The sequence below is a fragment of the Lissotriton helveticus genome, chromosome 4_1 (assembly GCF_964261635.1).
Source record: "Lissotriton helveticus chromosome 4_1, aLisHel1.1, whole genome shotgun sequence".
NCBI lineage: Eukaryota > Metazoa > Chordata > Amphibia > Caudata > Salamandridae > Lissotriton > Lissotriton helveticus.
In genome coordinates this window covers 1726480068-1726496356 of record NC_136063.1, presented here as the reverse complement: position 1 = coordinate 1726496356, position 16289 = coordinate 1726480068, and the positions used below count along the sequence as shown (strand labels likewise).

Genomic DNA, 16289 nt, shown 5'->3' with positions numbered 1-16289 from the left:
TGCACTGGCAAAAACAGGATCGCCTCCAACTCTCTCTATATACCATTCAAGCAAAGCAGATGTCTACGAGGAACAATGTAGAAAAATACATAACATAACATAATTGCCAGCTATTTGGCTTCAAAAGGCGGTTTGAAGTATTTATGTTTGTCCTCTAATAGAGGAAAAGTGAAAGAGGATACTCAAGGACATGTTTTATGTCGGGTGAACAAACTTACCAAGGTCTTTACTCTAATGTGGATGCACAGCATTTCATATCTTTTAAGGGAAAAAATGGAATCAAATATAAATCTAATCTCATAATACTCTTTTACAATGTGAAAACTCAATTCAGCCAATTTGAACCCTGGTGTCTTATAAAAAGATTTCACACCGTATACTCGAGTGTTTTATGGCATGTGACAGGTTTCCTCCAAGGTCACAAGCCATGTTACCTACACATGTTTCAGAGGTGCAGTAGTTCGACAAAAACATCCCACACTCAAGCAAAGCAAGCAAAGGTGCTTTCTGCATTTACAATAAATTAAGTGATTCTGCATCTTTTTACTACGTTTACATAACAGTTCATAGATATGTATATGTTTTTACAGGTTTAGATATAAAAGATGGGACTACAATTTTGGTGTATTCAGTTTGTTTATTTTTTTGCACAGTTTCCAAAATCAGTGGGCTTCATATTTTAACAAAGGCTATTTATCTCTTGAATGAGAAATGTATTTCTCATAACTCTCCTATACAAAAATAAAATGACGTACAAAACATCTGTCACCCATGTCTTGAACGTTTTCACAATCCGTGTCTTCTGTTTTAGCACAGGTGTAAAACGCTTCACACAGTATGGACTAGAGTTGTATATTTTTGCACTGTTTGTTCCTTTTTACACATGCAAAAACAAGTTTAATGAGGCAACATTGATTTCTGCATTAGTGCAAGGTTTGCCTAATATGTCTAACACCAATTTGATAATATTGTACTTTAATTCACAGTTTTTAACACCCTGAAGTGTGAGAGTTTAGTGCACAGCACCAGAGATCATAAGATCCCCAGTGCTATAATGTGTACGAAAATGTGAACCTGTGCAAACAAGGTAAGCACATCCATGCTGCACATTCTTTCTACGAGTGTAACAATACATGGTCAAAGATCGCTCAGTTGAAAAAAAGAAGAGGCAAAATGGCGTTCCAAATATGAAGGATGGGATAATGACTGGGCATAGACGTTTTCTTGTCTTTGATTATGTAACAACAATCAGTGCAGAATAGGTTTGCTCCATTTGTAGCAAACATTATTCGTGAACCGCTTTTCATTGTTAAAAACACAAACAGAGTTTGAAGTAATAGACGTTCCATTCATCGTCTTCTAGAATTTGACCGTGCAAATATATGTTTCTTATTTGGAGTCAACCACTAACTTTTTACCCTATCTTTTTTATTATCAAATCAGCAATAACGGTGCAAATAGATCAGCACAATTTCTACCAGAAGCAAACTTTCATAATATGAGCGCCACACTATTACAGAAATATATAAATTCAGTTGCAACTGGGGGATCACGAAGTATATTAATGTACAACTATGTGCAATGTGAAGGTGATTATTGTAAACAAACACAATGATACAATATAAACAGAGAATCAGGGTCATCAAGGCAGAAAGTACCGCCCCCCACACCCTAAAAGTCCTAGACATTGACATTTATTTTGGGGAATTGATCCACTCTTATCAATACAGAAAAGAAGCTGAGAGCGAAACATACCTGCCTTGAATATCTGAGGAGGAAGTGGCTGGCTTGCTGTTTTATAAAATATCACCTTTTTGGGATCCACGAGCAGCTGGTAATAACCTGCGATCAGGCATGCGAAACTCGTTGCTTCTGGCCAATCCATCAAAAAGACAAGAGGCTGAAAGACAGAATCAGAAGATAACTGAGTCACACCAGCTGACTGAACAATCTTTATCTACCTGTGGGTGCAGGGTTACTGTAGAAGAGGAATCATTCTTATTGGTCCCTTAGTGAGGTGTAATAGACGAATGAACCAATCAAACATCAGATTTTCACTTTTGGCAACTAGATATAGCTTTGCCACTTAATTTAGGACGGCTAAAGTAGACCTAGTAAATAATAATGTATTCATTTCTTAGAGTCCAAAGAGCACAGATGAGCAACACGACTGTTACATACGGCTGGAGTGGAAAAATGTGGGTATGCATTGATGAAACATTCCTAGGTAGTGCAAAGAGTTTTAGGCGCCCTTGAGAGTCTCCTGGATACTGCCGGTCACCATGAGACACACACTCTAAATGGACTGTCCAAACCACAACTTTCTCACTACCTTACAAATGCCTTACTAGGCATTTCCAGTGCAGCTTGCATAAGGATAGGAGGGGGGAAGGTCAGATCATAGGTTAAATTGATTGTTCAGACCAACAGGAGCAAACACTTAGGTAACTGAGGTGTAGGGTGGAGTTGTTCACACTTAAAAAGGTCAAAAGATTCAAATCTTTACAACATTTGTGAAATGTCATGGATAATAAAACAATACGGAAACAAAAGAACACTATGTCAAGATGGTTGGTACACTAAAGGAAGAGACGCTCAGCACATGCATCAGGTGGCCGCAGTTGAGCAGGGCAATATCACTCAAAGGGTATGGAAAACTCACCAATCACATACAAAGCGGTCAAAGTAGGGAAAAGGGAAAGTAAGAGCAGTGCATGTTTGTCATATCTGAACGTTCATGGTATAAAGAGCAGGAGTAGGCAACTGTGCTATTCAAGTGGAAGGCTTAAGAGGTTGATAGAACTGATGCACAATAAAATGGTGAAAATAGAATAGTAGAAACTGAGGGCTCAAGAATTGAAGTGTGCTGCAGTTTGTGACCGGGGGATCTAAAACTAAAGAGTATGCCATGTAACAGCAAAACAGATGGACAAGACTTTTAATGACAAACATTTCAAGACAACTTAAATGGAAGAACCTTCAATAACAATTTTACTTATGATTTATTTGTCACTACATTTCTGGCAACATATTACAACATATGAGTAGGAACACTCCCTTTTTGCCTAGTCACTCCTGATGTTTCACCATTTGTTGGGTAATATATTTTTGTGAGTTGTAGACTCCAGCTAACCCCTTTAAATATAGTACAACTGGCTTATTCCTAATAGGCACATGTATTAAAATAACCATTTCTGACAGGTAATCACCTCCCTTTTACATATTATTTTTTCACTCTTATGTAAACCTTGTAGCCTCAATGATGGGTGCATGGTATTTAACAGTGGAACATGTAAAAAATGATACTACCAGGGGCCTACAGTGAGAAGGACCAACAAGCTATTTTCACTATGATAGGCCTAGCTGTCCTATGTAGAAAACCAGAGTGCAGATTAAAATAATAATACTGTGAACTTAGGGAAGGGACCAGCTAGAAAAATAATTGAACAACTATTTTACAAAGTTATTAAACTCCAAGTCAATGTGATATTGCATTTAAAAACATAATAAGGAAACGAGACTTTAAGAAAGTTACCTTGTTCTTGCCGCCTGAAACGTTTGAAGTCTAATATACATTAGCTTTACAGCAGTATCCCAGCCAGTGGTCGGCCTTGAATAGGTGTGAATGAGGTGTGAAATACCCCCTAGGAGCAAATAAAAGGATGACCTGAATGGACAGGGATGACTCCTCAAAGCTCAATAGAATATGTAGGATTGTTTTATAGACATATCCTTCCGACCACAGGAGGGGGTGCTATACAGATGTCTTTTTGCCTCCATTTTAGTTTTCCCGTGTAACTCAGCACCTTTTAAAGGTGGTGACTTAAACATATTTTTCACTAACACAGCAAAATGGCATACACACATCCATTATAGTTAGACATTGTTGTTCTGTAGTGTGCACTGTTAGTTTCAGGTCACATACTAAAACACAAAGCACTTGCTTTATTTTGTGCTCATAGGAGACAACTCTTAGCCATATCTCATTCTGAAGTAGATGCAGAATGACAGCTTTACTTAGTCTTGGTAAAAGAGTTGTCTCCTTTTAATAGCACAGGTCAAATCCTAATTGACAGGCCTGTTGAACCACACATAACAAGTGGGACACAAGTGAAAGGGGAGAGACAGGATGTTAAGACAGTTCTTGTGTATTCTCTGTCTGGTTGCTAAAGAACCCAGCTTTTTTCCTATGAGACTTCTGACTCTGGGTTTGTTTGGGGTACAGTACCTGCTTCTAACTGAATGTAAGTATTACGTGTGTGAGGACATTAGGTTTACCACTGTACACTCCCCACTCACACCATCATCCTCTGAGCCCAAGGTTAGTGTGGATGAATTTCTTTGCCATCTTTGATTTAATATGACACATTTCATTTTAGGCCTGTTTTCAGTAAGGCAAAGAGGAACTACTGGCAAATGATGCAGGTCAGGGTCTGTGAACTTGTATCCCAATGGTTAAGGAGGACCAGGAGTTAACCCACCCATTAGATTGTGCCAGGCATACATGTGGCATCACCAGCCACCAGTAACCTTTTCTGGACTGGTGGCAGATCAAGGAAAGTCTGTACCTGATCCCATGTGTACCCAGGACAAATAATTAGGCTTCAAGATCAGTAAGCTGACCTCCTGTGACTCTGTTAATGCATCCCCTGAGGGGCTGGGGGCTTTAGGAATTTAGTCATGTGGTAGATTGCAATTTAAAATACTCAGCGCCTGATTTAGACTTTGGTGGAGAGGGTACCCTGTTGTAATGGTGACAGAGTACCCTCTTCACCAATTCAAATTGTTGCACGCCTCATTTAGAGTTGGGGAGAACTTCAGTATGTAAATGGCAGAGACCACACTGTTTCCCGCGCCTACGTACACCTCCTATGGCTTTTGAGGTTAAGCCATGTGTCTGCCCACCATATTTAGAGTAGGCGAATATAGGGCCAATTCTTGATTCCATGTACAGCCATACAAAACGTGGCAGTATGTGGAAGCAAAGACCTTTACATGACCCCCAACCCATGAGAGAAAACTTTTTCTAATTTGGTAGGAATTTCGATTGTTTTGCATTTTGACTTTATTCCTGTTTTAGTACTCCTTAGATACTTTACACATTGTCTCAACTTGTGTGCTGTGTGCCATAGATACCAGGGGTTGAGCTCAGGTTAATTTAGTTACTTTAAGGGTTCACCCTTACAAGAGTTGTGATTATTCCTTTAGGTGGGCAGTTACCACCCCGAATAATAATCCAATTTCTTAATATGCTTTTATCTAAGACACATATACATACAACCTCAATGTTTCTTTTTTCCTCCCCTAAAGTTTGGTCCAATTTCAGAAGAAAATTACTTTTCTAAAGCAAGGAATAAAGGGATTCCTGGCAAACATCAATTGGCAGGGTGTTCTATAGTCTTGCAGGTAAGGACCTGCATTTCCTCCAAGATTCACAGAAGTGGTCAAATGTTCTTGAAAGTCCTTGAAACTTGGCCAACAAGTCTACCATTAGATTCTTATTTTATGATATTTTTGGCTACAGCTGCATTACAAATTACAACGAGCCTTAGTGGGCTAAACTTTGTAATGAAAAAAAGAATAGCGAAATGCCCCCCCCCCCCACCCCTGAACGTCTGCCATTTGATTTTTTAGCAACTCTTCAATAAGATTGCTCAGTGCATACCCCTTGTCCTTATGGATTCAGAACCGCTGAGATGTCTAAGCAGTGCCATTTTTGTAAATGGGGAATGGTCAGAATTTGCCATTTCAAATATATACACTGAAGACATTTTCGTACATGATATTTTTCAAAGAACAAATACCCCTAGTTTAAGGCTGAATTACACTATTGATGCTTCTGGTTGAAAGGGGTCAAGTCAATTACAAAAACTGCAATACATTTTGAAAGGCTGTTGTGTTGAGAAAAGGCAAATTAACTACTTTTTACAACATTGGTACTAGGATGACACCCGACACTTCTATGGCAGTTGAAATCTTGTAGAGTGATAGTATACTTTAAGGAGTAGGTTGTAAAATTGGAATGCAGCCAAATGTTTGATGTGGACCAATGTACATTCCGTACTCAATAACAGGTAATGGTTCCAGTGGTTGTATGATTAATTTAGTTGCACAGAAAATTGTCAGGATGTGCTCTAAAAACGTCCTACTGGTCAACACCCTTGAATTAGGTAGACTACCCGCAATGCAATACTAAGGACCGTAATTCCACCAATCTCACCCATTGTGCAGCAGGGGATTCACTACATCATTACTCTGTAATGTGGCTGTGTGTAATGAAGTATACATCTGCCTCCACATTCCACTTAATAGGGCAGGGATCAGCTGAACTTTTTTATGCATTCAGTGGCAAATGCAGGTATGTAGGTCTGAAGTCAAAGAAAGACGTTCATCTATTGCAATGGGTATGTGTTGTGGTTGTTGACCCATCAGGGGAAAGGAGTAACAATTCTACAAATAGTGGAACATTGTCAAACGGACATTGAGGGACTATGCAGCAGTCCATGGGACTGTGTTATGCTCCCACTGATGCCAGCAGCTCATGCATGCACTGTGGAAGCAGCCTGAGATTCACTGCATCCATTTTGCAAATACCTTTTTTAGTTGGTAATCATTCTTTGCTTGGAATAACATAATAATAATAATAATAATAATAATAATAATAATAATAATAATAATAATAATAATAATAATAATAATAATGTCATTGATAAAGCACCTGTCTACACCAACTGGTGTGTCACCGCGCTACAGAAACAGCTACATGCAAAGTCAGACAGGGCGAGGATACTGTCTAGTAGAGCCAGGTTATCAGGCCTCTGCGCATAGTGAAGGAAGAAGTGTGTTCCAATTTTTAGCAGCCAAGTAGCCAAATGAGCGCGCACCCATCCTCTTCCTTTTGATTTTTGGGACTTTGAGCAAATGCGCTCCTGTTGATCTCAACTGACAAGTGGGATTGTAAGGGGTCAGCAAATCAAGCAGGTAGCTGGGACCTTTCCCCTGTAGACTCCGGTGACAAAAGCACAGGGCTTTGAAAAGAATTCTCTTACTAACGGGTAGCCATTTAAGGGTGTCAAGGGCTTTCATTGCTGAAGTTCGCTTGGGAAGATTAAGGACCAGGTGTGCTGCCGCATTCTGAATGCGTTGCAGCCACTGCAAGCTTCCTTTTGATGGTCCCAAATAAAGGACATTACCATAGTCCAGTTGAGAGGTCACAAGAGTGTGAACTAGGGTTTTCCTCACTGAGGCTGGAAGGATGTCCGAGGTTTTCCTCAGCATTTTAAGGATGCCAAAGCATCTCCCTGCAACCTTTGTTGTGTGGGTCTCGAATGAAAGTTTCAAATCGAGCCACACTCCTAGATTTTTTACTTCGGTTTGGGAGCTGGCATGGATCCCAGCCTCTGGGGACACCAGGCCGAACACCAAATGGAAGGGGCTTTTCCTATGACCATCACCTTCGTCTTCCTGCCATTCAACTTCAGGCAGTTGTTCGACATCCATGAAGCTAGGTCTTTTAGACAGGAGAACTGCGTAGCTGGCTCGTTTGAGTCCTGGGCCACGGTCACTATCAGTTGGGTGTCATCCGCATATGACACTATAGTAATCTTGTATTTTTCCACAATATCTACCAAAGGGCTGATAAAATGGTTAAAAAGGGTCGGGCTCAGAATAGAGCCTTGTGGCACCCCTTGTAGGAGTTCCATTTGTGAATGCCCTTGTGAGTCACTGGTTGGGAGAAGTGCGTTTTGAGCCCCTATGTCCCTCAGAGCTTGCAAAGAACCACAGTGTTTGCACTGTGAGTTGCAATGGCACCTACAGTCTGCAATAAACATCTCTGCATTGAACGTTAGTACTTTGCATTTGCAAAGTTAACTTCCCTGGCTTTGTGAATACAAGGTTTGGAAAAGGCATCTAAATTGCAAATTTTAATGATTAATGATACAAATCTTATAGGACATTCTGGACAGCAATAGGTATTGAATGCCGGCTCCAACAAGGTCCACTATTGCAGCAGCATCACTTTTGAATTGTATTTTTCAGGCAACTAGTTTTGAACAATGTTAATTAAAGAGGATTTTGAATCGTTTATTACAACATTAATGCTTTCAAGATCCAATGTTTACTGATCATTAAGGGTCTTTCAACTAAAGTCATTTGGCCTCTTTTTTTTAATTTCTACCCGGGCATTAAGGATGGTAAAGTGTGCTCTAGTTTAATTATTATTGCCTAATTATATGGCCATGTGCTTCTAATTATGGCTACAGGCATCTTGTACAGTAATTAGAGAAGATCAAGCTTCCCCACACTGTTAGACTTTAGAAGCACCTATTAACGTCAAGAGTTTGCTGCTAACTTGATAACCAACTTCCAACATTCAGTCAGTCATTTTAAGGCTAAAGCCACTTGCACCGTACACTAGAGACCTAACTCTCATACATTGAAATACAGGTGCTCACAGATCGCAGCTGAAGAATATTGCTATGAGACCCTACAGGAAGGAAGAGAGAAAAGAGAAAAGTGCACCCTAGATACCAGTACTTTTATATTCTGATACACATTTCCATCACTGTACGGGTGATGTCTGCAGTGCCCAAAGGTTCAGATTGGTCCTCATCCCAACCCTACATTGAGCAAAGGGAGGAGCATGCCACCATCCCCAGTCCATGGGCCCTATACAGGAACCCCAGTGATCTTCCCTCTTGGTCCCTTTTAGTATATGCCAGAGTGGTGGTAAATTGGAGCATTAAACAGTCCGCAATCGGGAAAAACACATATGAAACGAACCTTAATTCCAGGGCCTGCAGTTTGATCGCAAATTCTGGGGAGACTAACTTTGGATCCTTGTTAGCTTAAAGGAAGATATCAAGCAGCATTTTAGTTCTGGCGCCGGGATTTTTAGCCATTCATGACAGACAGGCTGGTGCAGCAAATATGAATGAAGAGGATAGACCTTGGAGAGTCCTTCATCTGAAATGCAGTTTTTCCTTTCGTCTCTATAGTTAGGGCTGGAAATGGAAGAATTATATGGAGAACATCCTGTAGCTTCTGAGGCCAGCCATATTGGCCCTACGAACATAGGAAGAGGCCAGATATGCCTGCTTTACATATTCCAATCCATTGTATCAGCCAAATGCATATGGAAAGGAGTGTGAAGGGGAAGGCATGTGTGAGATCATTCCACTGTGAATTAAGGGTGTACACACTGGGTGTTAAGTTTTCATGTTTTGTATGTGTTCTTTTTACTTAAGTTTGAGCAAAGCAGAGATACATCTAAGCAATACTTCTGTATATCAGGCACATATTATGTAAGCACAAAATACCAGCAGTAACCAGTGCAGGTAAGCGGGTCGACAGACTACGGAGTAGGAGTTATTTATTCAATTTGCCCTATTCCGTCGTCTGTCGACATTCTCCCGACCCTGCCTCACCCCACTGCCCCACAGCACTTACCTGCACCGGCCGCTGCTGCAAAATACAACCATCTTTCGAAGCACAGTCACAATAAAGCACCATGACGTGGCCGCCAGGCTACAGACAAAGCTGTTCAAAATGCTGTGAATAATGGATAACTAAATTCTGTTGTTTCAAAGACATATTTCAAATTATTAAGATATGAGCGGTAGTCTTTTGGAAGTTGTACCAATAAAAAATCATTTAAAGCCATTAACCTGTTTTTTTCCGCAGACCCTGAGCAGAAGTGTAGGTTTCACGCTTGACAACCTGTTGAGTAGCTCTCGAACTGACAGGTCAACTCAGCATTAGAGAAAACATATATACTCCCAATGAATGCCACAGATAACACATCATTATGAACACCTTCGGGTCATATTGCTTCGGCGAAGGATAGTTCCTGTGCTCATTTTATTTCCCCTGTCAACACAAAATCATTACTGTATGCTGACAGCTGATATTCTGCACCAGTACTTGTCACTTATTAGGCCTCACAGCCATCACCCACTGTAAAATCGGTTTAGATGGACTTCATTGTCAATACACAGAGACTGCTCCATGCTTGGTTAATGTTCTTTGGCACCAACATTTGACTGTGACATTTGAGTGTTTGGCAGACAGGAATCTCTCACAGTTTATTAAAAACATGCGACATGCATTTACAAAGGAGATTTACTGTTATTTGTCACCAATTAAAAGATTAATAGGGTAAGAGAAATGTGACCCATTAAATGAAAAAAGTTGCTACAATTTAAGAGATTATCATACCCTGCCTGTTTGTGCTATCATTTTACAGAGATAATTAAAAAGGATGCGAAAAATAATTGATCCAAAAAGATATTTGCATTTTCTCCTACAGAAAAGCAAATCTTAGTTTTCGTATATAGGTTGAATTGTAGTCAATGAGTATCAATCTCTCTCAGCGGTGCATCTGGTGTATAACACCCTTACAATGCTTAGCGCCCAAATACAATTACTCAGCAGAATCCCCGGTGGCCAGATGTTCCCACGCTCTGGCTAACCATTTATGGAAAAGCTGAGCCAATATAACCGTGTTTGGGGCCCATCGGGGGAGGGGGGGGGAGGAGGCAAAAGCACCGACCAGAGACTCAAAATTAGGTGTGATAAATGCCGCTTTATTGGAAGCAGGTGCACATTATACAATGAAAACCCTTGGCCTGCGCCGTACAAAACTATACCTCACTAAATATGCAATTTCCTGACAAAAAACCCCCACCCCCTCCCCTAACTGGTTCCCCCAATCCACAAACAGTAAACAATTAGCAGAAACGTCAATTTGCCTCTTCACCTGGCTAACTCTTTTATTATGCTTAACCTACCCCCGCTAATCCAACAACAGATCTGCTACACTTCCCCCATATATTAGGAAGAACCGCCCCAAGGCAGAAAAACACCCCACACCTGCTCCAGCGACACAACCAACCCCACAAACATTGAGCAAAACTAGATGCACCGGCCCCCAAGAAAACTCCTTCCAAAAACCACCGCACACCCCGAAACAACCCTCCTACACCCTGAAGAAAAGCAATTACCCCTCCCCCTGACCCCCAGGCCCCGTACTTACCCCCCCCAATCAACCTGATCGTAACCCAGGGAGGGAGGGTGGGCAATTAATTACCTCCGCCGCACCCCCGCCCGGCTACTGTGACACCAGCCACCAAATGGTGTCCTGTGTCTTAAAATGTCCGGTTTTAAGGGATCAGCCCAAAACCAGCCCAAGGCTACCAAGTAGCCCAAAACCAGCCCACGTACGGTGCTGGCTCTACCTCCCCCCTCCCCCGGCCCCAAAACCTCCCAGGGGTGACAGGCCTCCCGCTGGTCGGCCGCCCCCCCCAAAGCCCTATTGGGGTCCATCGGGGGAGGGGGGGAGGAGGCAAAAGCACCGACCAGAGACTCAAAATTAGGTGTGATAAAGGCCGCTTTATTGGAAGCAGGTGCACATTATACAATGAAAACCCTTGGCCTGCGCCGTACAAAACTATACCTCACTAAATATGCAATTTCCTGACAAAAACCCCCCACCCCCTCCCCTAACTGGTTCCCCCAATCCACAAACAGTAAACAATTAGCAGAAACGTCAATTTGCCTCTTCACCTGGCTAACTCCTTTATTATGCTTAACCTACCCCCCACTAATCCAACAACAGATCTCCTACACTTCCCCCATATATTAGGAAGAACCGCCACTCGAAAGGCGTGCTAACGGCTTTCGACCCCCCCCCAGGACTCCTGCCCTTTCGGATATCTACGCCCCAATGTCCCGCTCCAGTGTATCCCTCAAGTGTAGCACCTAACTCCATTCGCACCCACAAGTGAACCCCAACCCCTGCAAATCCACTGCCCCGTACCCCAGCTCTGGGTTCCATCCTTGCCACCTTCTATCTCCCCCGAAAACCACACTTCCTCGGAAATTCCTTACGGGCCCTAACCATGGCCGCTAGCCTTTCAGCCCCCCTTCACCCACCCGGGACCGAACTCTGATCCAATGACCTGACACCCCCGCCTGCCAGCGCTGTATCTATAACAGATCCCCTTTCACTTGCTTAAACCCAACGCTGAAACACTTTGCTCTGTACCAAGCCCACGTCAGGCACGCTCTCCCCTAATCCACTGCACACAAAGCCTGCAACAACGCCTGCCAGATCATGCCCCTTTTTCTTGCCGCTGACAATGACACAACCTGTCGTCCGGCTCCAACCACTGATCCCGGTGCTGGATCCAGTCCCCCTTCCCGCCCGTTTCACAAATAAGTGTACACCAACAGAACTCTCCAGCGCTGCTGCAGTTGGCCCCTCCCCTGCACCTGAAAAGACACACATGTGAGAGGCGAGAAAATGTCCTTCATGTCGTACGTACACTTCCCATCCCTGCAGCCTGACAGCTGCCCGCTAACAGTCGGCCCTCCAGGGCCCGAAGCCGTCCCCAACCTTGACTCAACGCCTCTGTCGCCGCCCCCACTCCGACGTAATGCCGCCATAACACCCTTGGGTCCTCACCCCTACCACAGGGCGTGCCGCAGGACCCCTACCCTTGTGCCGCATACACTCTGCCACCTCCTTCTCGACCAAACCCCCGCCCCACCTTCCAACAGCTGCGTCCCCCCAGTCCCCTGCCGACAGCGAATCGTCCCCCCGAAAAAACCCCCGTCTATCAACTTCCACCCGAACCGCAAGACCCGCTCCCGTGGCAGCTGCCTATCCCCCTGCCCCCACTGCTCCCGACCGCCGCAATTCCTCCCGTGTCCGCTCGTCTGCACACCATGTACCTGCCCCGAGAACGCCTGTCCCAAACCAATCCCCCTACACTCTCCACCGACAACGTACTCGAGGATGCTGCTGCGCCAAATCGTACCGCGTCAGACCCAAACGACCCCGCTGCCATCCCTTCGGCCTCCGGCAGGCGTGCTTCCATGGCCACGGAGTCCAGCTCTCTACCAAGGAAGGACAGCACCAAACTGGGACCGTGCGTCTTCCCTGGCACCCGGGGCACCCCCAGGTAAGCCGCAGGCCCGAAAAACGTCCAGCTCCACTGGCAGTCCGTCGAAACCCGGCCGTCCCACCAGCAAGAAGTCAACCAGATAGTGCGTCACCGACCAGAGCCTGTCCGCCAGGAAAAAAACCACTACAAACTTCACCGGATGGCGCAACCAGCGCACCCAAATTTGAACAACCCATGGGCAGTGCTGTCGCCCCCTTGCCAACCCTGCCGCCCCCTCGTCCTCTGGCAGGCGTGCTTCCACGGCCCGGAGTCGAGCTCTATACCAAACAAGGACAGCACAGTACTGGGACCGTACATCTTTTCTGGCGCCAGGGGCGCCCCCAGGCAAACCACGAGGCCCATAACTGACCAGCAACCGCCGGCAGTCCGCTGAACCCGGCCGTCCCACCAGCAAGAAGTCCTCCAGAACGTGCGTCTGTCTCCGAGCCTGTCCGCCAGGAAAAAGCCCACTGCACAAGGAACTGAAACGCCCAGAACGCGCACGCGAAATTGAACCCCCATGCTATGGTCCCCCACAAGTGCCCCCCGGTCAAACCGGGTCCCCACTGACCAGTGATCCCCGGATAACTCCGAACCGCGAGGACGCCAACCGAACTTCGCACTTCGCCCAACAACCTTCACCCACCGCAGCCGGGCTCCTCCGCGCCATGTCCTTGAATGTATACGACACCCCCGGGGGCTCCGCCGCTAAAGTCACCGACCGACTTACACCCCCCCCAACCCCGCCCGCCGCTGGGACACCAGTCGTACGGTGCTGGCTCTACCTCCCCCCCTCCCCCGGCCCAAAAACCTCCCGGGGGTGACAGGCCTCCCGCTGGTCGGCCGACCCCCCAAAGCCCTATTGGGGCCCATCGGGGGAGGGGAAAGGAGGCAAAAGCACCGACCAGAGACTCAAAATTAGGTGTGATAAAGGCCGCTTTATTGGAAGCAGGTGCACCTTATACAATGAAAACCCTTGGCCTGCGCCGTACAAAACTATACCTCACTAAATATGCAATTTCCTGACAAAAACCCCCCACCCCCTCCCCTAACTGGTTCCCCCAATCCACAAACAGTAAACAATTAGCAGAAACGTCAATTTGCCTCTTCACCTGGCTAACTCCTTTATTATGCTTAACCTACCCCCCGCTAATCCAACAACAGATCTCCTACACTTCCCCCATATATTAGGAAGAACCGCCACTCGAAAGGCGTGCTAACGGCTTTCGACCCCCCCCCCAGGACTCCTGCCCTTTCGGATATCTACGCCCCAATGTCCCGCTCCAGTGTATCCCTCAAGTGTAGCACCTAACTCCATTCGCACCCACAAGTGAACCCCAACCCCTGCAAATACACTGCCCCGTACCCCAGCTCTGGGTTCCATCCTTGCCACCTTCTATCTCCCCCGAAAACCACACTTCCTCGGAAATTCCTTACGGGCCCTAACCATGGCCGCTAGCCTTTCAGCCCCCTTCACCCACCCGGGACCGAACTCTGATCCAATGACCTGACACCCCCGCCTGCCAGCGCTGTATCTATAACAGATCCCCTTTCACTTGCTGAAACCCAACGCTAACACTTTGCTCTGTACCAAGCCCACGTCAGGCACGCTCTCCCCTAATCCACTGCACACAAAGCCTGCAACAACGCCTGCCAGATCATGCCCCTTTTTCTTGCCGCTGACAATGACACAACCTGTCGTCCGGCTCCAACCACTGATCCCGGTGCTGGATCCAGTCCCCCTTCCCGCCCGCTTCACAAATAAGTGTACACCAACAGAACTCTCCAGCGCTGCTGCAGTTGGCCCCTCACCTGCACCTGAAAAGACACACATGTGAGAGGCGAGAAATGTCCTTCATGTCGTACGTACACTTCCCACCCCTGCAGCCTGACAGCTGCCCGCTAACAGTCGGCCCTCCAGGGCCCGAAGCCGTCCCCAACCTTGACGCAACGCCTCCGTCGCCGCCCCCACTCCGACGTAATGCCTCCATAACACCCTTGGGTCCTCACCCCTACCACAGGGCGTGCCGCAGGACCCCTACCCTTGTGCCGCATACACTCTGCCACCTCCTTCTCGACCAAACCCCCGCCCCACCTTCCAACAGCTGCGTCCCCCCAGTCCCCTGCCGACAGCGAATCGTCCCCCCGAAAAAACCCCGTCTATCAACTTCCACCCGAAACACAAGACCCGCTCCCGTGGCAGCTGCCTATCCCTCTGCCCCCACTGCTCCTGACCGCCGCAATTCCTCCCGTGTCCGCTCATCTGCACACCATGTACCTGCCCCGAGAACGCCTGTCCCAAACCAATCCCCCTACACTCTCCACCGACAACGTACTCGAGGATGCTGCTGCGCCAAATCGTACCGCGTCAGACCCAAACGACGCCGCTGCCATCCCTTCGGCCTCCGGCAGGCGTGCTTCCATGGCCACGGAGTCCAGCTCTCTACCAAGGAATGACAGCACCAAACTGGGACCGTGCTTCTTCTCTGGCACCCGGGGCACCCCCAGGTAAGCCGCAGGCCCGAAAACCGTCCAGCTCCGCTGGCAGTCCGTCGAAACCCGTCCGTCCCACCAGCAAGAAGTCAACCAGATAGTGTGTCACCGACCAGAGCCTGTCCGCCAGGAAAAAACCCACTACAAACTTCACCGGATGGCGCAACCAGCGCACCCAAATTTGAACAACCCATGGGCAGTGCTGTCGCCCCCCTTGCCAACCCTGCCGCCCCCTCGTCCTCTGGCAGGCGTGCTTCCACGGCCCGGAGTCGAGCTCTATACCAAACAAGGACAGCACAGTACTGGGACCGTACATCTTTTCTGGCACCAGGGGCGCCCCCAGGCAAACCACGAGGCCCATAACTGACCAGCAACCGCCGGCAGTCCGCTGAACCCGGCCGTCCCACCAGCAACAAGTCCTCCAGAACGTGCGTCTGTCTCCGAGCCTGTCCGCCAGGAAAAAGCCCACTGCACAAGGAACTGAAACGCCCAGAATGCGCACGCGAAATTGAACCCCCATGCTATGGTCCCCCACAAGTGCACCCCGGTCAAACCGGGTCCCCACTGACCAGTGATCCCCCAGATAACTCTGAACCGCGAGGACGCCAACCGAACTTCGCACTTCGCCCAACAACCTTCACCCACCGCAGCCGGGCTCCTCCGCGCCATGTCCTCGAATGTATACGACACCCCCGGGGGCTCCGCCGCTAAAGTCACTGACCAACTTACACCCCCCCCCAACCCCGCCCGCCGCTGGGACAACAGAGACTGCCGATCTCCCTCCTGAGTCCTCAAAACGCTCAAAATCCCGCCGCGCGGCTCGAAACAAAAGAGGGGGGACCCCCCCTG

The 16289-nt window shown here is 46.8% G+C and overlaps 1 protein-coding gene across 1 annotated transcript in view; it reads right to left on the bottom strand.

Moving 5' to 3' along the window:
• The window catches only part of FRMPD3 (FERM and PDZ domain containing 3), an 869033-nt gene that overhangs the window by 148706 nt on the left and 704038 nt on the right, over nucleotides 1–16289 (bottom strand). Inside the window, exon 12 of the mRNA XM_078686306.1 lies at nucleotides 1756–1900. Coding sequence (XP_078542432.1) covers nucleotides 1756–1900 — 145 coding nt within the window. The remainder of the gene's footprint in view (nucleotides 1–1755; nucleotides 1901–16289) is intronic.